This window comes from Callospermophilus lateralis, chromosome 17 (assembly GCF_048772815.1).
Source record: "Callospermophilus lateralis isolate mCalLat2 chromosome 17, mCalLat2.hap1, whole genome shotgun sequence".
NCBI lineage: Eukaryota > Metazoa > Chordata > Mammalia > Rodentia > Sciuridae > Callospermophilus > Callospermophilus lateralis.
This window is the reverse complement of record NC_135321.1, coordinates 455,524-477,897: the sequence shown is the minus strand read 5'-3', so window position 1 is coordinate 477,897 and position 22,374 is coordinate 455,524. Positions and strand designations below refer to the sequence as shown.

At 54.8% G+C, this 22,374-nt stretch overlaps 1 protein-coding gene across 5 annotated transcripts in view; it reads right to left on the bottom strand.

Annotated features, from left to right (window-relative positions):
* The window catches only part of Slc66a2 (solute carrier family 66 member 2), a 29,520-nt gene extending 8,047 nt beyond the window's left edge, over window positions 1-21,473 (bottom strand). For 2 of the 5 annotated variants that reach the window (XM_076836711.2, XM_076836708.2), the window contains exons 1-4: window positions 20,948-21,001; window positions 19,977-20,319; window positions 14,227-14,360; window positions 8,509-8,562 (exon numbers count right to left, since the gene is read on the bottom strand). In XM_076836711.2, coding sequence (XP_076692826.2) covers window positions 8,509-8,562; window positions 14,227-14,360; window positions 19,977-20,179 — 391 coding nt within the window. In that variant the 5' untranslated portion in view covers window positions 20,180-20,319; window positions 20,948-21,001. Of the gene's footprint in view, window positions 1-8,508; window positions 8,563-14,226; window positions 14,361-19,976; window positions 20,320-20,947; window positions 21,002-21,184 lie in introns of those variants that run through there. The other 3 variants (XM_076836712.2, XM_076836710.2, XM_076836709.2) reach the window with 2 other exon arrangements.
* Window positions 21,474-22,374: the final 901 nt, after the last annotated feature.

Here is a 22,374-nt window from a genome sequence, read left to right as displayed (position 1 = left end):
TCAATGGATGTTCCTCCACAAGGCACAGGGAAGGATGGCCTGCATCATTAGTCAGAGGGAAGTGCACAGGGGAGTTCAGGGGCTGCCTGATGCTCTGTTGAGGATGGAAGCCCAGACTAGCTGGAAGACTCAGTGGAGCCATGGCCCTGTTCAGGATGCACACCTGGGTGGCTCCTGGCACAGGAGGCTGGTAGGAATCTGGGCTTCAGGCAGGCAGGTCCCCAGGCCCATCCTCGGCACACAGGAGGAACACACCAACGTGGGTGGGGGCTAGGGCCACTCCTACCTCCCCCAGCATTCCCACACTCCCCTGAACAGGGGCACCTGAACAGAGGCCAGCTATGGTGGGCCTCCACCTCCACAGGGCACAGCCTTCCCAGTCTCAGGGTAGTGACCTATCCATTTTCTTAAATCATGAACATCACAGTCTAAAGGAGCAGGAGGTTGCTGGTCCCTGCAGAGCAGCTCTGACCAGCTACAGAGGGCCTTGGTGTCCCCCACACCTCCTGCCCCTGCACAGGCGTCCTGTGGGACCCAGAGGGCTAGGGTGGGAGTACTGCAGGTATCCCCACCACCCACAGCTCTGCAGGTCTGCTGCAGAGCAGCAACCAGAAGGCAACTGGCAGGCAGTTCTATAAATGGAAGACTGCATCTGCCCACTCAAAGAAGAGAGGGGCAGAGACCCTGCCTCTCAACCGTGGGGAGCGGTCAGGACCCAGGTCCAGGCAGGAGTCCGACCCTCACAAGTGGTCACCTGCAGCTGGGCCCTGGGGCCAGGCACCAGCAGTGACACCCCACCGTAACAGAGCGACAGCACAATTTTCCAACGGGCAACCAGAGCCGGCGGCAGTCCTGCGGCGGTCGATGGGCGCCCTCGTGCGGCGGGCCCAGGCCACATTGAGCAGAGGCCTTCCCATTGCCCTGGGAGCAGCTAGTGGAGGACAGGATGAGGGTTCTCTCCTCAGCCCCTGCTGCAGGGCAGCGGCGCGGTGTTCAGAGGCGAAAAGTCACTGGAAAGAGTGGAGGGACCCGCGCGTACAGCCTGGCCTGCTGCACCACTTGGGGCTGTGTGCTCAGCGGATCCCGCGCTCCAGGCATGGAGGCTCTGGAGAAGGGGTCCTGCCAGAGCTCCCAACCCCCATCCCACAGGCGCCCCGAAGCCAGGAGGCTGGTGCCATTTAAGGGGCTATCTGGCACGAGGCAACTGGTACCAGGCCCCAGCATGAAGTGCACCCCCCCACACACACCTTGCAGGCGGGCTGCCGGGGAAGATGGAGCTGGCTCAGGGCAGGGCATCCTGCTGAACAGCATGACCACAGCAGCTTCACCTGGCCAGCAGTGTCCCTCTGAACAAGCACATGTTCCTTTCCATTTCCAAGCACCCAGACCTTGCAGCACACAGGGCCCTGGCCAGACACAGTTACCCACATCCCTCCTAGCACACATGACCCTATATGCAGTGGATTTGAGACAGCAAGAGCCCCGCCCCACTGCGACTCTCTCAACCCCTGAATCCTGGGATGCATGGGGAGAGAAACTCTCCACTGAGCTACAGAGAGACCTGACAGCCAGTTCCATCCCGCTGAGCACAGCACTGAGCAAGACTACCTGGGGCAGCTGTGGGGACACTCCCTGCACCTCACTGAGGAGGAGCTGCAGGACACTCTAAGAACATCATGCAGCCACTGCATCCCAGTAACCCCGAAGCCACCTGTCACAGTGTCCCAGACCCTGCAGGCAATGGACCATAACAGCCTGCATTCTGGCTGGCAGCCTGGCGCAAGAGCATCCCCTCCTCCGTTAGTATCTTTAAACCAACCAGGAGCAGTCAGGTGTGTGATTCTCCTAAGCCGCTAGCTGGTGGCAGAGCAAGAGGACAGAGCTCTGCAGAGCAGATTTCGCAGCATCACTCCAGTCAGGGGCAGGACTGAATAGGGGCCCAGCGGGCTTCCTACCTAGACCCTGCCAGCCCCCAAATTGCTCTCCGAGGGGCAGCAGAGAGGGCAAGGCAACCAGGAACCACAGGAACACTCCGTGTCTCCAAACCCCAAGGCCCTTTCCAGGCAGCTCTGAAGGAGCAGTTCCCTCTGGTCCCAGGGTCCAACAGCATGTGGCACCTGGAGGCAGCACACCTGACTCCTGAGACCCAGTGGGAAGGGGTAGGAGATTGGTCCTGTCAGAGCCGATCCCACCACACCCTTCCCTGGCCTCTTCTCACCTCCTTTCTTTCCTTGGCCACCCGTCCCCGTCCCTTCTCACTGCTTCCCCAGCTGGCCTCAAACAGCTAGGCTAAGCTTCCTCCTGCCTCCCCCTCCCCCTCCACCTGGTTTCTTCTAACTTTGTTACTTGGCTGATAGAAACTCTTAAAGTCTGTGAGTGACCCCATGACAGCTGGGTTGTTCCACGCCAGGTCATCTGAGGCCCCAGGCCAGAAGCCAGAGTCAACACAGCACCGGGGAAGCCAGCAGCCTGCCCAGATGGCAGGCCACCACCCAGCCTGAGGACCAGATGTGGAGAGAGCTCCCCATGAAGGCCACCCTCCAGGGACCCCCACACAGCAGTCTTATCAAGCCCAACAAGAGCCCAAGTTAGGAAAGGTAGGAGCTGACCAGGGCCCTGGCCTGCCAGGAGACAAGAACACATGGGGCGGGCTGGGGTCGCGGCTCAGTGGCAGTGCTTGCCTTGCACCTGGGAGGCACTGGTTTTCGATCCTCAGCACCACATAAAAATGAATAGACAAAATACAGACATTGCCTCCATCTATAACTAAAAATCATTTTTAAAAAATACATGGTGCTCTGATGGGCCCTCTCCTGAGACACCAGGTCTCCTGACAGAGGTCAACAGGAATTTCCCTGTGCTTAGGAAATATTCATTTTCAAATAGTTAAAAAAAAAAATGGTATTACCACGTTAACCTATTTCAATATGTTTTAAAATAAAAGCCTCCAAAGACCTCCCCTTCCTTCCCCACCTGGGTCAGACGGGCACATGGCCTGGCTCCAGCTGCCCATGGTGTCTCCCTCTGACTGCAGCTGAGCAGGGACAGAGCTGTAGGGTCAGCTCTGACCACAGCCACCACTCAGCCCCCTGAGGCCACAGCCCAGTGAGAATGGTGAACTTGGCCCAAGCATGGGTGGTACAGGGCTCAGGCAGAGGCCTCACCTGGAGGGACTTTGAGGGATGTGGGGCCCGAACCTCGCACGGGGCAGTGCCAGGTCAAGTATAGCCAGAGAGTCCAATGCAGACAGCAGCAGGACCTGCTGCAAAAGGAGCAGGAATGGCCTGCTGGCCTCCTGTGTCCATGATCCCGAGCCAGCACCAGCCTCTCCTGCAGCAGACATGGGAAGGACAGAGATGCAGACTTGCCATTCCCAGTGATGGACCCCAAGTGACCAGGGGCTGGCACTGCCCATGTTGAACCACCATGGTGGCTCCAGAGAAGACCCAGGACCAAGAACTCTCAGGTCCCAGGTCAGACAGGACATGGCAACTGCCAAGCAGCGAGCTAGCCCCAATCTAAGGCTGCACAAATGAGGGGGCCTCTGAAGACTGCCACGGAGGCTGCACGTCACTGTGAGGAAGAGCCAGGGACAGAAAGAGGAGACCCCTCTCAGGCTGCAGTGATCTGGTGCCTTCTGTGCCCCTCACTTCAGGAGCCTTTCCCTCTTTCTCCTCGTCCCCACCCTGTCCCGTCCGGCACCTTTGCCCTGCAGAGCCAGCTGCTGCCACCCCAGCCGACGGGCCACAGTCCGAGCAGTGCTGCCTGAGAGCATGCCGTCTGCAGCAGAAATGACCCCAGGAGGCCAGCCAGGCCTTGGGGCTGCCCACTTCTACAGCAGAACTTGGAATGGCGCCCAAGCTGCCCAACACAAACCACCACAGAACCTCAAGCTACTGAGACCATCCCTGCTGCCACAGTGGACCAGAAGGCTAGCGTGTCTCTGACCTGGCTCCCAGGGTTTCAGGTTAAAGACAGCAGTCTAGTGGGCACTACCAGAACAGCGACTCAAGGGTCACACACACCACGGCTGCTAAGTGCGACAGGCAGCCACACGGGAGGTCTCTGGACGTCGGCACATGCAGACGTTCCCCAGAGAACCTTCTAAATGGTGGTGGGAAGAGCTGTGTGCCTTGGGCCATGACGTGTGCCCCACCCCATGCCCGTGTACCAAAGCACCGCTCCAGGTGTCCAGCCGAGATAGCAGGTTCCCTCTACCCCTCACCTGCACAGGGAAATGGCTGCCAAGAGCAGCAGCAGCCCTTCTGCTCCTGCCTCTCAGCCCCACTCACAGGGCAGAAAACTGAGCACCCATCCTGGCCTTGACTTGCTCATGGGGTTCACACCAGGATGTGCAGGTCGAAAAGACCAGAGGGCCCCCAGGTGTTCTGAGGTAGGGGTCATCTCGGAACTCACCACTGCCCTGGCCAGCTCCACAGCAGGGGTGTGAGACCCTGCCCCATGAGCAGGGCAATCAGTTGAAAGCTCCTGCTCTCGCTAAGGGTGAGGACTAGACTGAAGCAGGGGCAGCCTGGGAACCATGAGGGTCTGCATGGCAAGCAGGAGAAAGGAGGCCCTAGAACCAGCTCCGTTTGCCACACAGACCAGGAGAGGCACAGCCAGAAAGAGCCCTCCCAGGTCAGAGCAATCCTCAAAGACTAGCCTGAAGCACGGCAGCACCTGCCCAGGTACCACCAAAGTCAACCTTGCAATGGCTGCAGTTGGAGGAGTGCAGCGCCCCTGGGGGCAGGCCACCCAGGAGCCCGTGCACACCGCGGACCTACAGGAGGACTCAGAGGCCCATCCCCCAACCAAGAGGACAGCCAGCAACCTCCCCGGCACGGGTCAGTGTCCACAGCTGCCCCAATGTCTACCTAAAGTGTCCATCTGCAACAACCCAAATAGAGATACACAAAGGAACAGGAAAAGGCAGCCTGCACAGAGGACCCACAGCCTTGGGGGAGGCATTGGACTCTGCAGGAAAAAACAAAAAAAGCCTTCAAGACAGTCACAGCAGATGTGCACAGAACCCAAGGAAACTGCAGCAACGTAAAGAATTAAAGGGCACTCGATGATGGCACCCAACAACAGCATCAATAAAGGGGTAGAAAGGATGAGGAGAACCAGTGGGAATCCAGGTGAAGCACACACACAGAGGCTCTCGGCCAGCACCAGGCAGCAGACGGAGCTGGTGCAAGAGCATGACCTTAAAGACAGATCACTGGGGGCTGGAGCTGTGGCTCAGTGGTAGAGCGCTCGCCTAGCATGTGTGGGGCCCTGGGTTCGAAGCACAGCACCACATAAAAAATAAATAAATAAAATAAAAATGATATTGTGGGGCTGGGGATGTGGCTCAAGCGGTAGCGTGCTCGCCTGGCATGCACGCGGCCCGGGTTCGATCCTCAGCACCACGTACAAAACAAAGGTGTTGTGTCCGCCGGAAACTAAAAAATAAATATTAAAAAAAATCTCTCTCTCTCTCTCTCTCTCTCTCTCTCTCTCTAAAAAAAAAAAAAAAAAAACAATGGTATTGTGTCCAACTAAAATATTAAAAAAAAAAAAAAAAAAGACAGATCACTGAAGATGACATAGCCCAAAGCATGAGCCAGAGGAAGAGTGGCAGTCCTGCACATATGACAGGCATGCTGCTGGGAGGAGAGAGGAGCAGCTGAGGACAGAACACTGGCCTGCACACCCCGACAGACCCAGACCCACACCCACACTTCAGTCTCAATGCTGACGCTCAGTGAAAACCCAGGGTCCTGAAAGCAGAAGAGGGACATGGAGTCCCTTGCGAGGGCACCAATGAGAGTCACCGCAGGCTTCTCAGCAGCAGTAGCAGCAGCAGTGCCCAGGCAGCTGGCCAGGCACCAGAAAGAAGGCATCATCAACCACGGTCTGTACCTGCAAAACCCCTGTGCTTAAAGGAGGACAAAATAAAACCAGAGAATGAAGAGAACAAAATCCCCGGAGGACAGGAAGGGGACTGTCTGTGGTCAACAGACCCACCTGCAGGGAAGGGAAGCCTATGAAGCACACAGTGAGAGCCAGCACCCACAGTCCTGCCAGAAGGTGATTCCGCAGGTTGTCCCAAAGACAAGCACAGGCTGCTGCTTTCCTCCCACGGCTCAAGAGCAGCTGTAGAAAAGAACCTGAACTTGTGTTTTGGAGACACATGAGGTCCTCAACACCAGCACCCAAGGTGGGCAGCTGGAGTGTTCTGGAAAGATGACTGAGGCAGTCACTCTAACAGTGAGGACAAGGAAGAGGCAGAGCAAGCAGGGCTGACACAGGAGACCAACAACTGCTCTCTCTCTTCCCTCATGCCTCAGTGTCTTGAGGACGTGTAGCCACATAAAGCAGCAGTCAGAACACTGCACCATTAGGTGTGTGACCTACCTGGACACAATGTGTAGCCTCATCTCCCACAGAAGGAGTAACTGCACAGGAGCAAAGTTTCTGTGTCTCATTAAAGTTAGTCTGGGCTATGTTTGAAGCAGATTCTGGAGAGTTAAAATGCATACTGCAATCCTCAGAGCAACTACCAAGAAAGTAACTCTCACATGTAGTTAAAAATCACTAAAGGAATTAAAATGTTACACGAGAATTAAAATGTTACAAAAGAAACTGTAAAGGCGCAAGGGCTGGGGAACACCCAGGCACTTCAAAGGCAGAAGGAAAACTGCAGATATAAATTCAAACATCAACGTATGTGTGAATCAAATAAGCAATCAGAATGCCAAAATAAACTTCCTAAAGACCTATGTGCTGTCTACAGAGGATGCCCTTTAGATTCAGATACAAAAACGTGTAAAAGAACAGAAAAAGATACACGACTCAAATAGCAAACACAGACCCATAGCTCCACTAATACCAGAGTAGACTTGGAACAAAAGCACCACTAGAGACAGGGTCATTCTACATGGAGACACAGCACCTACCAAGCACACCCCAGAAGCACACCCCAGAACACACCAGGAGAACCACAAGGGAAAGGAAGGAAGACAACTCAAACAGCTGGAGACTTTGTATCAGCTTTGTAACACTTAGGTGAAGAACCAGAAAGAGACCTGAGCCTGCACCTGGTAGGGCACACCCTCCAGAGTAAGCCTGGACTGCTCTCCAGAAGAGACCCACGGCGCCTGGCAGCACAGGAGAATGAAGGCAGTGTCCAAAAGAAACTCAGGAAATTCACAAACAGGTGGAAGTTGCAGATGCTCATAAACACACAGACTCACAGGAGAAATTTGTAAGGAAACGGGAATCACTGAAATCACTCGCTAAAATCACTCATATGAATCTCCACCTTGAGAAACCTGGGGAAATGGAGGGAACGGACCGAATCCCACAGGGGAGCAGCACTCCTACAGTGGGGAAACCAAGGGAATGGGTAGATACTAGCACAGACAAGCAACTGCAATTGCTGCAGGAAGAAACAAAGCAGGCCTGCATTTATAAGAGTGTGAGTTCATCATTCAAATCTTCCCAGGAGAAACCCCTATGCCCAGATGACTACTTGATGCAAATCCTTCTCAAACTCATGTAGGGAACAGAGTAGAAGGGAACTCCTCCCCACTCACGTCCTATGGTCATTATTACCCTGAGTCCCAAGTCGTAGCCACAAAAGTGCACTCTCACATCTTTATGACATGGAAATAAGATACCCTCCCACCTAGAGCAAACAGCACCTGGCAACACATAGAAGCGTTTAACACACCCCCAGGAATTTAAGAGCGGCTCAGCACACAAAGTCAGCCAATGATGCTCCACATCATCAGAGGAAAAGCCAAGGCCACGTGGCCACTCCACAGTTTCAGCCAAGCACCTGCAAACCTTTAACACCACTTTAGAAGAACGAAGGCCTCACAAGCCCAAGAGCAGGATGGGGTGTCCACTCGTACCAGGTCCAGCCAAGCAGTCCAGCAGGAAATGAAAAATAGCCAGATCAGGAAAAAAGTTGCAGTCTGTGTTCACAGATGACAGGATCACAGCAAATCCTAAGCAATCCACTAAAGCTCAGCTAGGGTGAGCAGACTTCAGCAAAGCCGCACAACACAAGAGGTTAGGTAAGACTCAGTTCCACCAAGCAGCAGTGAAGGATGCTGGATGGAATGAAGGACACTGGCCTCTTCCTCCCTCCCTCCTTCCTTCCTTCCATCCATCTCTCCTTCCTTCCTTTCCTTCCTTCTCACCTTCCATCCTCCTGCTTTCCCTCCCTTTCCTTCCTTCCATCCTTCTCTCCTTCCTTCCTTTCCCTCATTCCCTCCTTCCTTACCTTCCTTCCTTCTTTCCACCTTCTCCCTCCCTCCCTCCATCTCCTCCTTCCCATTCAGAAAATGGATGGGCTTCTAAGGAAGAAGGGTTCATGCTTGGGGCAGCAGAGCCAGGGGTTGGTTAGCTCAGGAGACACAGCATGCACCGTGGGAGGAAGCACAGAGGAAGAACTGGCAGACAAAGCTGAGAAGTGACAGGGACGCACATGGGGGCATCCTCATGCAGCGTACATACCCAGATAGGACCGCCTGGGCGGGGCTTTGGGCTCTTCATCCCTGCTGTCTCCAGCTTCATTCAAAAAGAGGGAAGAACGAAGATGGAAGGAAGGGAGGAAAGAAGGAAGGAAGGAAAGAAAGAAAGAGAAAGACAAAAACAGACTGGTTTTAACACTGCAGACTGCGGTTCCCAGCCCTTTGTGTATTTCTTGAACACACACACACACACACACACACACACACACACACGAACAGAAGGACTGTAAGAATTCCATTTCTGTGCTTTGGAAATTCACTTTCTAAACCATTCTCCAAGCCTACCCTTTCCCATTATCCTAAGGAAGTGAACAGAGGGAACAAAGCGAAGACTCCATCGCCCCTTGTCACTGTCTCTAAAATCAGGCAGCATGGAGCTTCCATGGTGCCCCAGGGGCAGCCACAGGGTCAACTCCACCCAGTCCCGGCCAGCAGTGTGCCAGCTGCAACCACAGGCTGCTTGATAGCAGAGCTTTGGGACACATGCAGTGACCTGTCCACCACCAAAGGACAGCTGACTCGACATAAAAGAGACAGGCCACAGTACAGAGATAGCCAGGGCTCCCAAGGTCAGTCATGGTCAATCCTCCTGCTGCACTGCCCTCCATGGCCAGGATGCCAGACAGCTCAGCAAAGCCTCATGTGGTCCTGGAGAGAAGCAGCTGGACAGAGGGTATTAGGAGCTGAGCTCCTGCCCCACCATGGTGGACGACACCTTAAAGTCAGCTGTCACAACAAACAGGCGAATGCAAACACAGAGGAGCCCATGGCCTAGATGCAATGCCACTCTGCTCACAACCCAAGGGCAGCACACCCAGGCGGCTTTCCCACCTGTCACTACCCAGCACCATGGATTTGGCCAATTCACTGCCCATGGGCACCTCTTCTAAAGATCAGATCCACTGAAAGGGGAAGGGAGAGAACATGCTGGGACATTCTGGCATAAAATGTACCCAGAGTAAGAGCCCAGGGGTGGAAGACAGATCCAGTACATAGAAAAAACCCACAGTGGATTTCCCTGGACACACCTGCACCACCCAACGTTTCCCACCTGGAAAGCCAGATGGTCAGAGCCACTACATTTGAGAACATCTGCAGGACAGTTGGGAGGAGTGTCCAAGGCTGACACCAGGGAATGTTTCCAAGAACCTTGTACTCCATGCTGAGCAGGGCTCTAGTAGGCACCAGGACCCTGATGTGGCTGGCAGCATGTCTGCCCACAGCTTCCTCAGACCCTCAAGGTCCTTGCCAGGTGGAGAGGTACACTGGCTCCAGTCCATGGAGGTGGACTGTCGACTTCCAAGACTAGGTCCCAGGGAAGAAGCAGCTCCCTCCACACTCACCAGAGGTGCTCGCCCTGGGAACCTGAAGCCATGCTGTGAGGGAACCCAGGCCTGTGAGGAGTCGCAGTGGGTGTGCCAGCCAGGGCCCGGGTGTCACCAGGCGAGAGAGGGAGAAGGGAGTGGGGAGGAGCACCTGCAAGTCAGTGAGCCTCAGCCTCCAGCCTCGGCCTCCAGGCCTCCCTAGCTGACACTAGGGACAACGGGCACAAGCTGTAGGCACAAGCTCCACCTTGACTGTCCCTTCGAGTCCTCAGTTTGGGGTAACAGACAGCAGGGCACCAGGTGATAAGGCTCAAGCTCAGGGTGGGCTGGAACAGGGCAACCTGCATAGGCAGAAAGTCATCAGGAGAGAGTCATTGGGGCTAGCACATGCACACAGGGAGGGGACAGTGGCAGCAGGTGGGACCAGGGAGGTGAGGATTGATGAGCCTTGTCCCAGGGAGCCTGAGCCAGACAGAGGGCACCATCCCACACACCCCTTCAGTCCCAATGCTGCTGCTCTGAGCACAGGCAGACGGAACGACCACCCAGAGGCCCCACCACGGACGGGGGCTCCTCCCCTCAGCAACCAGCCCCTCCCTGGAGCTCTGAGTGCTAAGATCTGGGGAAATGTCAGATAATCCAATCACCTGACTTCAGGCCACAATTTGTTATTCAAATAACTCCTATGACAAATTTAAAAGGAAAAGATACATTATAAACAAAGTTAAATTTTTAAAAAGCAGTCTCACATGATGGCCATGCCTGCAATCTCAGGGACTCAGGAGGCTGAGGCAGGAAGATTGCAAGTTCAAGGCCAGTCTCAGCAACTTAGTGAGGCCCTGTCTCAAAAAGGTTGGGGATGTGGCTCAGTGGTTAAGTGTCCCTGGGTAGAAATCCCTGGTTCAAATAAATAAATGAATAAAATGACTGAAGTCAGCTCAACTGTGTCGGGCAGCAGTATGCCCACAAGGAGGCATCATCCTCACAACACCCATCCCTGGGGGTGGTACTCTAAGTAGGTGCAATTCTGAGCCTACAGCCCCTCCAGCCTATTCCAGCAAATGTCTTGCTGGAAGCAGCCTCAGATGATGGCAAGCAGTAGGCCAAAGATGGTGGTGATCTGTGCTGTCACTCCTATGGGTGGGGGGCCAGGGCCATGACGGAAGAGGCCCAGTCAACCCCAGGTCTGGGGCTGACAGGCAGAACCATGTGCAGCCAGGAAGCATTTCATCTCATGGGAAACAGCCCCACTTCCACCCCAAAACACCAAACAGCAATCAGACCCTACCACCAGCCCTGCAGACTGCCTGCAGATACCAGAGCTACTCAAAAATGTCGTACCCCAAACGTGCACTCTACATGTTCTTCACACTTAGACAATAAATACATAATCTGTAAATCAAACCCGCCCTTCGTTGTTTCCTTAATCTCACCTTGCAAACTGAATTTGCAAACTTCAAATTTAAAAATCCTATAAAAGATGGTGGAAAAATGTTTACCTTTTATTTTTAGGCCATCTGACTATTCTATTGAAATAAGATCATTCTGAAGTTTCTCCTTAAATTACTCAGGCTCATGATCACTGTGCCAGGACTTGAGTCTGCCATGACACAAGGCATCACCCACCCCTGTTCCTGGGTAGCCCAGCGTGCACTCCAACCCAAGGTCCTAGTGTGGGATGTGCAGACGCTGGCAGGAAGAGGAGCACTGTGGTGAGAACGTCAGCACAGGTTTCCTGGTTTCCATCCATCCTTCCACTTCTCACACACAGTGGACATGACACCATGAACAGGAACAGGATTCAAACCCTAAAAGGGCTTAGGATGGAAACCTCGGGAATTTTCAGGCATGGACTGCCGTCCCAGGACAGAGGATCTATGGCCTGTCAGGAGCCCCAGGGTCAGCAGGCAGAGGTCCTGCCTCCTCCCTCAGGCTGGATTAATACAGGACAACCTCCCCACAAGGACCCCAACTTCCTCCACACCTGCAGAGCCCTTTGCCAGGCGGGGGTCCCAGGACTGATGCATCTCTGTGGCCAGTATTCTGCCCATCACAGGAGCACTGGTTCAAACTTCAGGCTCCAGCCTGTTATAGTTTGGATATGAGTTGTCCCTGAAAGCTCATGCTTGACAATGAAGTAAGATGATTCGATTATGAGAGCTGTAATTAATCTACTTGATGGGTTAATAATCAAAATGGATTAATGTGGTAGCTATAGGAAAGTAGAGTGTGAGGCTGGGGGTGTGCCTTTGGGGTACATACTTGTCCCCAGTACTCCCAGCTCTCTCTCTGGCTGCTTCCTGGCTGCCTTGATTGGATGGCACTCCTCCTCCATGCCCTCTGCCATGATGTCCTGCCTGGCCATGGGCCCAGAGCCATGGAGTTGCCCACCATGGACTGAACCTCTGGAACTGTGAGCCGAAATAAACCTTCCCTCCTCTAAGCTGTTCTTTTTTTTTTTTTTTTTTAAGAGAGAGTGAGAGAGGGAGAGAGAGAGAATTTTAATGTTTATTTTTTTTAGTTATTGGCTGACACAACATCTTTGTTTGTATGTGGTGCTGAGGATCGAACCCCGGCCGCACGCATGGCAGGCGAGCGCGCTACCGCTTGAGCCACATCCCCAGCCCTCTAAGCTGTTCTTGTAGGGTATTTTGGCCACAGCAACAAAATCTGAGGAAGACAGAAATCTAGCCCTGAAAACAGGGGCCACTATTTTAATTCAATCCCAGTTAGAACAGAAACAGTCCTTAGGAATAATTCACTGAACAACAGGAACCACTAATAGGTAAAGGGAGGCTACCAGAGATCCATTCCCATGGCTTCCCTGTGAAACCTCCATGGGGTCCCCAGGAGACGAAAATCTGCCCTCACCTGAACCAGAACCCGCTGGAAGCCTGAGGAAGGGGCTGTGGGACACAGGTTCTGGAGGCAGACAATGCTAAGCTCCGGGCCTGCCCTCCTCCTAGTGCACATTCTGCTGAATGTCACCTACCCTAGTCCCCAGAACCCCTGAGGCTTCACAGGTCACAAAACCTACTGTGACGCTCAGACGGGCAGCACAAACACAAGCTGTAGTTTGGTACCTTGGGTGCTACTGTGCCCCTGTCTTTTGGCATTCCCCCATGAGAACATGACTGAGGCACCCCACCCCCAGCCAGTCAGGGCACCTGCTCTGTCTTGAGCCAAGGCCCAGGGACATGGATCCTGCCACGGGAAGCTCAGGCCACACAGAGAGGGGCAAGCTGGCAGGAAGTGAGCCCAAGCCACCCACCAGACCTGAAACCGTGACTCTTTGCTCACACTGAAGCTGGCCCCTAGGAAGCCCAGCCTTCCAGGAAGGTGGGCAGCCCCATTGGCACTAGCCCCAGCACACCTTACAGCCCATCACACAAGAGGGCAGAGAGTGGCTACTCGGGAGGGATGGCACTGATGGGGAGCAAGGACAGATACACACCAGAAAACAGACGGCCTTGGTGGCCATCTCTAGTTACGGTAACACTCATTGGTCTAGGACCTCCCTCAGAGAGAAGGTGACCCACTTTCTACCAAGACTGAAACTAGCCCATTCATCTCACCCTAAAACAGACATGCAGAGAAAGAGAAGGAAGGAGCTTGCCAACGAGAAGAAAATAATAATCAAAAATGAAAATACCTGGCAAGACTCCAACTTCCCAGCACCCCAAAACTAAATGACTCTGGGGAAAATCATCTTGTAAGCAACCACTGAGATCACGCACATACACAACCTCAGACAAACCACAGCTTGTGCTGTCTTCAGCTCAGTGATGGGAAAACGACGTAAGGCCCTGCCCTCCTGCACACGAGAAGCCCACCAGCCTGCGACTGCAACGCAGAACGTCCGACTCAAGGAACTTCTTCAGGAGGAGGCAAACGCAGGAAGAAGTGCATTCTATTCTCTAAGCTAAGCTTAGAAGTGCATTCTGTTTTCTAAAGCAAAGCTGTGTGAGCTGGACGTGAACTGGCCCTGCCCCAGTTAACACAAGTGTGCACCAATCCAGGGGAAGGGGCCTCCTGGTGAGAGCCAAAGGCTGTGGTCTCACACAGGCAGCACCCAACATCAGAAACCCTGAGTCCTCAGGCCCCATCTTCTGTGACAGGACACAGACATGCTTCTGGCTCCCATACTGCACAGCACCTGATGGCCGCCTCACCGACCTCTAGTGAGGAGACCCACCTGGAACCGTTTCCCTCTTACAGAGCAGTGCTGAGACACTGCTGTCCATCACAGAGAGCAGCTATTTGGTGAAATGAAAGTTGCTTAGATAACACAGTGGCTTGTGTTTCACCAAGTGAGCAGGAGATGATTTTTTGTTGATTTAGTAGGAATTCATTTCCAGAGGCTGCCGAGCACCAACCTGCAAAGGAGCGGCGTTTCAGGTTCAGCTCGTTGGCCACCCGGACCTCGGTACACAGCTTCAGCATCAGCAGCATGGTCAGGGTCATGACGATGCTCTGCCACAGCAGCGGGGACTCGAAGCGCCTTCCAAACCTGGGCAGCAGAGACTACAGGTCAGGGAGGAGCTGCAGGCCAGGCCTGACTCTCCCAGCCAGCGCCAACAGGTAAGTGGGGTCAGAGAGCCCCAGGGCCTTAGACACCCATGGCTGCTAGGCACTCAATGCCTGCTGCCTCCTCTTCCAGGCTCCACGTGGGATGGGCTGAGGTGGGGAGGGGCCTTGAGATCCAGGATAGACAGTCAGGGACCCTGAGCTCCATGCCGTCTGGAGATCCCACCTGAACCTGGCCCATGGGAAGGCCCTACCTCTCCATCCCAGTGAATCCCAGATGCCAAGGCCTGTCAAGCAGAGACCCCTGCCTCTACCAGGCCACAGAAGCTGCTGTCTGCCTGGGCGGCAGGTCACCAGAGCACCCAGAGTGTGCGGGGAAGAGAAGGGACTCTCTCCAAACTCCAGCCTCTCCCACTAGAAGAGGAGGCAGCTAAGGGCATGGCTCTCCACCCCAGGCCCCCCGCACCATGCCACCCCCGCTCCCAGACTACCAGCCCAGTGCCAGCTCAGGTTCCTGCTGGTTTTCCACCAACACAGCCCACAAGCCCACGCAGGGCAGCAGCACAATCCAAGGCTGGTGTGACTGGGGTCTGCCCTACACCACCAGAACACTATGGAAAGTGACACGTGAGCCCCATCACCATCGCCCTGGCTAGACCTGGGACTGTGGGCTTCAGAAGTCCCTACCCTCTCTGGGCACAGAGGTAGGAGGATGGCAAGTCCAAGTCCAGCCTGGGCAACTCAGTAAGACCCTGTCTCAAAATAAAAAACAAAAAGGGCTGGGGATGGCTCAGTGCTGCCACTCTGGGTTCAATCACCAGAGGAAGGAAGGGAGGGAAGCAAGCCTCTCCCTCGCCCTGACCCAACCACTCCAGCTGGAAACGGCCTCAGAGTCGGCCTGAAAGGCTCTTCCCCTGAACTTGGGGTCAACACACCACACTGGATGTCTTGCTAACCTCAACACTGAAGTTCACAGCCGCCCCCCCCCCCACGCCACCTCTGAGGCCAGCAAGGGTAAGGCAGCTGGAGGGCCTGTTACTGCAGCTCCTGAGTGCGCCCACAGGAAGTGGCCCGTCCTCAGCACAGGGCGAAACTGGCAGAGTGGCCACTACTCAGGCCCACACACCCAGAGGCCTTGAGGACCTGGAGCCATGGCCAAACCTGCTCAGGAAAAGCCTGCTACGGTGACAAGGGACATGCCAGAGTCACTCCATGAATCAAGATCAAAAAAGCATTTTATAAAACTTGGTGGTAACACTCCTCCCAGCAACTGTAAAAGACAAAACTGGATGTGGCCTGGTCTTCTAGCCTTGAAGAGTGTGTATGAGAGCTCTACACAGTCCATGAGAAAAACAGTCCCCTTAACACAGAGAACAGATCCCCGATTCACCTGTGTGCTACCAGTCAGCTTCTACCAGCCCAAACCTGGGAGCACAGTGCACTGCCAACATGAACCCTAACACAGTAGGCCTCTCCAAGGCTCTGAACCATGGCGATCTTGCCCCTGCCCAGATCAGCAGGCCTAGCAGGTAATAAGTATGCCTGGGGGAGGTGGTGCGTGTAGGGGACAGATTACAGGCAGGCCACTGGGAAGGTCTCAGATAGTCTCCTGTGGGGGCGGCAAGATGGAATTCACAGAAAGTAGGAAGAGAGCAACCTGGGCACAGGGCACAGGGGCCAGGGCACAGACAGGCAGGCCAGTGTATCCCCAGGAAGTGTCATCAGAGTCCACCCTGGGAGGCCACCAGGAAGTACCAGGTGAGGAACTAAGGCTGGAACAAGACAGGGTGTGGGAGCCAGACCAGGTCAGGAGGTCCAGCTGGAAAGAGGCAGCTGCAACAGGGGTTTCTGAGTCACAGGCAAGGGCTGGTGCAGTGGACTTAGGCATGCTGCCCACGTGTGCCTGTAGTCATGTGCTGCAACAGCTAATGTCCCTGGGACCCTCCATCCCCAAACCCGTCTCCACCTGTGAAGTGTAGGCATATCTAAGGCGGCGGGGGATACAGAGCCAACCACGGTCGCTCTCAGGCTGGCTCTCCACCAGCTACCTGGCTGTCCAACTTACCCCAAGGCAGTCAGGTGAGGGAGTGGGAAGCCTCTAGGGGTCACTATGTAAGCCTGCAGCACAATAAAATGAGTTCCTGAATCAAGTTCCCAACAGGGGCCCTTCAACAAATGGCCTCTATGACCAAAAGACTACTTCCATTTTATAGATGTTCAACAGAAACACAGCAACTAGAAAAACTGGAAAAAGCAGTTGAAGTCTGCACCCCCAATACCATACCACCAGTCAGATTTAACTGATGTCCACAGAGAAGATGGTCCAGCAGATCTCACCCAGGGCCAGAGGGAACAGAGCTGGACATACAGCTAGCTGACTACAGGTGAGTACAGACCAAGTAGGAGACAAAACATCAAAAAGCACACTTTCCACAAAAATATATATATATATATATATATACAAAGGACAAAAGAAAAAGAAACCAAAGCTCAATATCATTAATCTTTTAAAAAATATTTGTTTTTATTTGCAGATGGACATAATATCTTCATTTATTTATTTGTATGTATTGCTGAGGAATAAATCCAGAGCCCCACATGCACGAGGCAGGTGCTGTACCACTGAGCCACAGCCACAGCCCAACATCATTAATTTTTAAAAGATAATTTAAATAGAAAGGTGTTGGTCTTTACTTTTCAGGATTCATGAGTCTGACTGGCAAGGTGTTCAACAGCTCCTGCTCTCCTGCCTGAGGATGTGAGTGAGCACAGCATCTCTGAGGGCCAGCAGCCCTGTTCCTAGAGCCACTCTGAACACTCCATCCAAGTGGGCTCTGGTGGGGTGCAGGTGCCCATTTGCCCCCAGGGGCACACAAAGTCCTGCAATCTATTCTACAGACAGCTTCTCCACCTTCCACAGTAATAGAAAAACTCAAGTGGGAAAAAAGTTAATAGCTACTCCTCAGTGCTGAAGATATCACTCAGTAGCATAATGTTACTGCATCTCAGATACAGTGTTTCCATTCTTACAACTAACCCTGCAAGAGACAGCAGAGGCTGAGCTATGCGACCTGTGCCTCACAGATTCCATAATGAGATCACAAGGCTCTGGGACCCAGCCCATCTTGCCCACTCACCCCCCCCCAGACCTATAAATGTGATCCAAATAATCACACGGCACTTCTGACTTCTGACACCACAAACACCATGTTCCACATTGACATTTCATGGAGTGTGATCTACTGAATGCTAGTTTTGCAAAATGACAAAAATCGTAAGAAATGAGGGCATGAGAGTTACGTAAGTTTCAGAATCCTTGAGTTTACACTCAAATCAGCCCCTTCCTGCAGGACTATAGAACAGCTCTCAATAGGGGTAGGACATATCACAGGGGATCGGAGGTCTGAGGTCTGAATCCCAGCCAGCACTGTGAAATCCATGAAGCCTCCAGCTCCACCACCATCCTGGTATGTAGCAGGCTCCAGTTTCACCTACTCTGCCCCACCCACAACCACTCTGAGTGTTCATGGCGGGTGGGGCACATATACACCTGCATGTGTGCATGGTGGTACATGTCAAGTATCACTCCTGCTAAAGCATGCCAGGAAATCCTCAAAATCTGTAGGATCAGAGGTTGCTGGCCTGGAGCTTGGAAGGAGACATGCACAGGGCTGTGAGGGGCGCCAGGGATATAAGGATCAGCACACTGCCTTGGCCAGCAGGGCTTCCAAGGTCCTTCAGCAGCACTGGGGACATGTGGCAGACTACCCTCAGGCCCACTGCGCAAGAAGCAGGGAGGGGCAGGCTAGGCTGCAGACCAGAGAAGGGCCATCACCCTCTGGGTCCTCCTCCCAGGCTTCTGGAACATGCTGGGGACCCAGGGCCTATATGTGACCATAGAAGCCTGAGTGGCCCAGGATAGCTCAGTATGTGTTTCTACAGAAAGGAACACCTGCAGACAAGCCTGGCATCCACAGGAAGGTGGCCCTGGAACCCCTAGGGGAGCACTCAAGGGTCTCAGAGGCCCCAGCGCAAAGGCAAGGCCACCAGTTCCTGGGTACTTCTCCCCTGGGAGCACTAGGGCAGTCTCCAGGCAACAGCAGGAACTGGCCTCACTATGACTTCCCCACACCATATGCCCAAATGTACATTTAAACTTCGTTTTCTTTTTTAAATTCTGAACAACAGCATACTGATGGAAACACTCAAAGGGGCACGTTCTCCCATCCATCAATCAGCTTCATGTGACTCTCCTCCATTCTGGAGAAAGACAGGCCTGCCCTCCTTCGCGGTCTGGCCACTGTGCCTGGGCTGCACTGAGAAGCCTGCCTGGGAGTGTGCCCACTCCGTTCACGCTCAAGGTGAACGACATCATTGAACACAATTTTATCTCGGAAGCTATTTCCATTCCACCTGAGATAAGTCCACTTCAGGGCACCCAGTCCCATCACGGGGTAGCTAGGGACCTCCATCCTCAGCCAAGGGACAAGGAGGAGGAAGGGAAAAATCTTCAGAACATGGTCTTACAACTTTCTTCAGACAACAGTGAGAGCCTCCTCAGAAGTCTCCTGGCCCAGAGACAAAGCTCAAGGTATCCAACATTGCTGCAGTGGCCAGACCGTCCCACTCCCCCAAATTCTTACATGATTCAACTCACTGGTTCGACTTCTAAAAATCCCAGACAGGGGCAAAACCCACTCCCAGGGCTATTCAGCATCTGGCCCAGGGCAGAGCACAAAGAGAGAACCTGCAGCTCATGAGTTCAGGGAGTCTCACACTGGAATGTACACTTCAAACAGGGACATTTTACTTAGTGTGAATCATACCTCACTAAGGTTGGCTTGGTGCTACTGGTTTGATGCTAATTAGCAAAAGGCAGATACATGATTACTCAAACTGCATCCAGAAAGTGGGAAACTGCCCGAGCCTTTCTTCTGGGCCCCTTCAGCTGACCACCCTCATGAAAACTTCCTATCAGCACAGAAGCCTTGGGACAGTCAGAAGAAGGAAAAATGCCAGACCTCTTTAACCTTAGGATGAGGCTATGATCTCTCTCTCTCTTCATTTCCTCTGAAAATTCACCCTCCAAATTATGTCTGCTTTAGCAACTGTCAGGCTAACCTCAACTTCCTCGCAGAACACAAATGAGAGTAAGAGGAAGCTGGCCTGAGAGAAGCAAGAAGACAGTCTCCAATTGAGTGCTACCCAGAAGGTTGGACTTCCTTTCTAAGGAAAACAAAACCACACCAGCTCAGAGTCTGCCAGGCAGGGGGCCCTTCCCACCACTAGAGTCAGTCCCAGGAAATGCTCACAAAGAGGAAGTAACGGATACAGATAAGCCCTCATCAAATAAAAAGGCAGATCTGGAGACTGTATTGGAGAGTATTCCACCTTCTCCAGAGGAATATTCTCATTCTAAGAGTTCAGTGACTGCGGAGGTCCCACACTAGCCAGCTGTAAAACGGGCGCCTGAGCCACCCGAAGGCGGGAATGGGTCCCTCTGAGGAAGTAGACACCTCCACCCTCGCCTCTCATCTGGAACAAACCCCAAAAGAGAATGCCATCTCCCAGGCACCCTCAGGTCAAAGCCCCAGCTTACCAGAAGAGGATCCGTAAAATATTGGCCACCAGTAGCACCAGACACACGTGGGTGGAAAAGCCGTCGGCGTTCTGAGTCCTCCTGATGTCCCTGTACTGCGGGATGTACGGTACCACGCCCCCAAAAACCATGGCTGCGGCGGCCCCCCAGGAAACCAGCCGATGTAGCGGGACCAGAAGCCAATCCAAACCTTCGGCCTCCATCCCGGGCGCCCGGCAGCCCTGCCGTCCGGCCGACGTCCACCTGGCACAAGCCCCAGCGCTCTCACAGCTCCAGAATCCGCACAGTGACGTTCACCTCTCCATTGCAGCCGCTATCCTGCGCAATCCTCCACCACCGGGGTCTGGCAATGGAGGACGAGAGTAAAGAACTCCTGGTAGAAGCTGGGCTCCGGCGCACCACTTCCCGCTGCCCAGCTGTTGGGCCTGTGGGGCCAGTGAGGGCGGCGCTCCGGAGGCCGAAGCTGACGCTCGCACCAAGGGCACCTCAGGGCTTGCGGCAGGGGCAGGACCCCCTCCCGGGACTGGGGCGGCTCTGGGAGCTGGAGACGCGCGCCGGGCCTTCGATCCAGCAGGCAGCTGGGAGGACGGAGAGCGCGTGGCCGGAGCGGGGAAGGGCGCAAGGCCGGGAAGCGGGGTGAAATGGGAGGAGGGTGCATGGCGGTGGGAGGAGGGCGCACGGCCTTGGGGTAGAGTGAGAGGAGGGTGCATGTGGGTGGGGAGGGCGTGCGGCGGGAGGAAGGAGGTGTGCATCCCGGGCGCAGTCACCACTGGGGTGACAGGGCCTGGGGAGCAAGTCCGCCGTGGGGGAGGGGCGGGCGCGCGGCCCGGCGGGGGGTTCGGGGCGCGGCGGAGGCCCTGACCGCGTTGCCGACCCGGTGTCCTCGGCCTCCCTAGGGCGTCTCAGAGCACCCCGAAGAGGACAGACGGCCGGGCGGCCCCGCGCCCAGATCCGCGCCCCGCGCCCCTTACCCGCGCTGGCCACGCCGGTCTGTCCGTCAGTCTGTCCGCGAGGGCGGGGAGCGCGCCCCTGCGACGTCACAATGGAAGGCCCCGCCCACTCCGGGCCCGCAGGAAGGCGGCGCGGGTCCTAGCGCTCGCCAGCCGGGGCGTGACGACGCCGAGGACCCGACCCCTGGCTCCCAGGGGGCGGGAAGGGGCGGTGGGCGCTTGGCTCCACCCCTCTAGGCAGCCGGGGTTGGGAAATACCTGGCTGGCTGGGCAAGTCTTCGGGTGCCCGAGTGGACCTGTTTCCATCCGCCCCGGCTCGCGAATGGGGTCGGTGTAGACGCAGAGCGCTGCCACCTAGAGCCAAGGACGCAGTCCTGGGGAACCAGAGGGAGCCCTGGCCAGGGAAGTCCCGTCCTGGGGAATGTCGCCGGGCGCCCTGCGGGTAACAGAGGAGTCTGTGCGGGGCTGGCCACGCTGGTCCAGTTCGGAAGTTCACAATCCTGGAGACCACTGAGCCCTGGAGGAGTCGCACAGGTCCCAGCGGGGTTGGGTTTCTCTCCAGGAAACGGAACCCTGCCCTGTGCAGGGTCATAGACATTTCCTCCATTCCAGGGACAGCGGCCCAGGCGTCACCGTCACCGCGGCGGAAGCTTCCCGGGCGCTCTTAGCTGCTGGGCGACTCCTGAGCTGGCATCAGCTGGCATAAGCACACCGGTGCGCCCAGTTTGTTGAGCCTCTCCTTCTGCCTTCGGTTGTATGTGGTCAATCCTCAGGATGCCCGTTGAAAGAAGAAGAACAAAGGAATTCCTGAGTGTGTCAGCTCGCCTGGGAGTGCTGGAGTGGAGCCCACCCCAAGACCTGCTAGGGACCCTGGGAGGCCAGCCTCCAGGGCAGAGAAGAGGACCACAGTCCCCTAGGAAACACTCACACACACCGGCTTTGCTGGAGGCCCTTCCTACAAAGGGGAGCGTCACAAAAGGGGCACTAAAACGGCAAGTGGGTGGGGGGCCATGGCTCCAAGTGTTGCCGGCCTCCTCACCAGTTCACCCCTGTCCCAGATCTAGTTAGCCTGGCCTCCTGTTTCCCACTCTGCTGGCATTGTGGGAAATCGTGAGAATACTGATCTAAGAGCAGGAACACTGACCAGCAGCCTGACCCCAAAGACCTAAGTGAGTACATCTCTCCCCTCTGTTGTAGTTTGGAGCTTCAGTGTCCCCTAAAGGCCACTTGTTGGTGGCTGGGTCCCCCGCTGATGGAACTCTTGGGATGTGGTGGAACCAGAGGAGATGGGCCTGGTGGAAAGAAGTGAGGTCTCTGGGGACATGCCATGAGGTGGGCAGCTCTGCTCTACCACACACTCCCTGCCATGCTCTGCCTGGACACAGGCCGGAATGTTGGGACCTCCAAAACCATGAGCCAAAATAAATCTTTCCTTCTTTTAAGTTTAT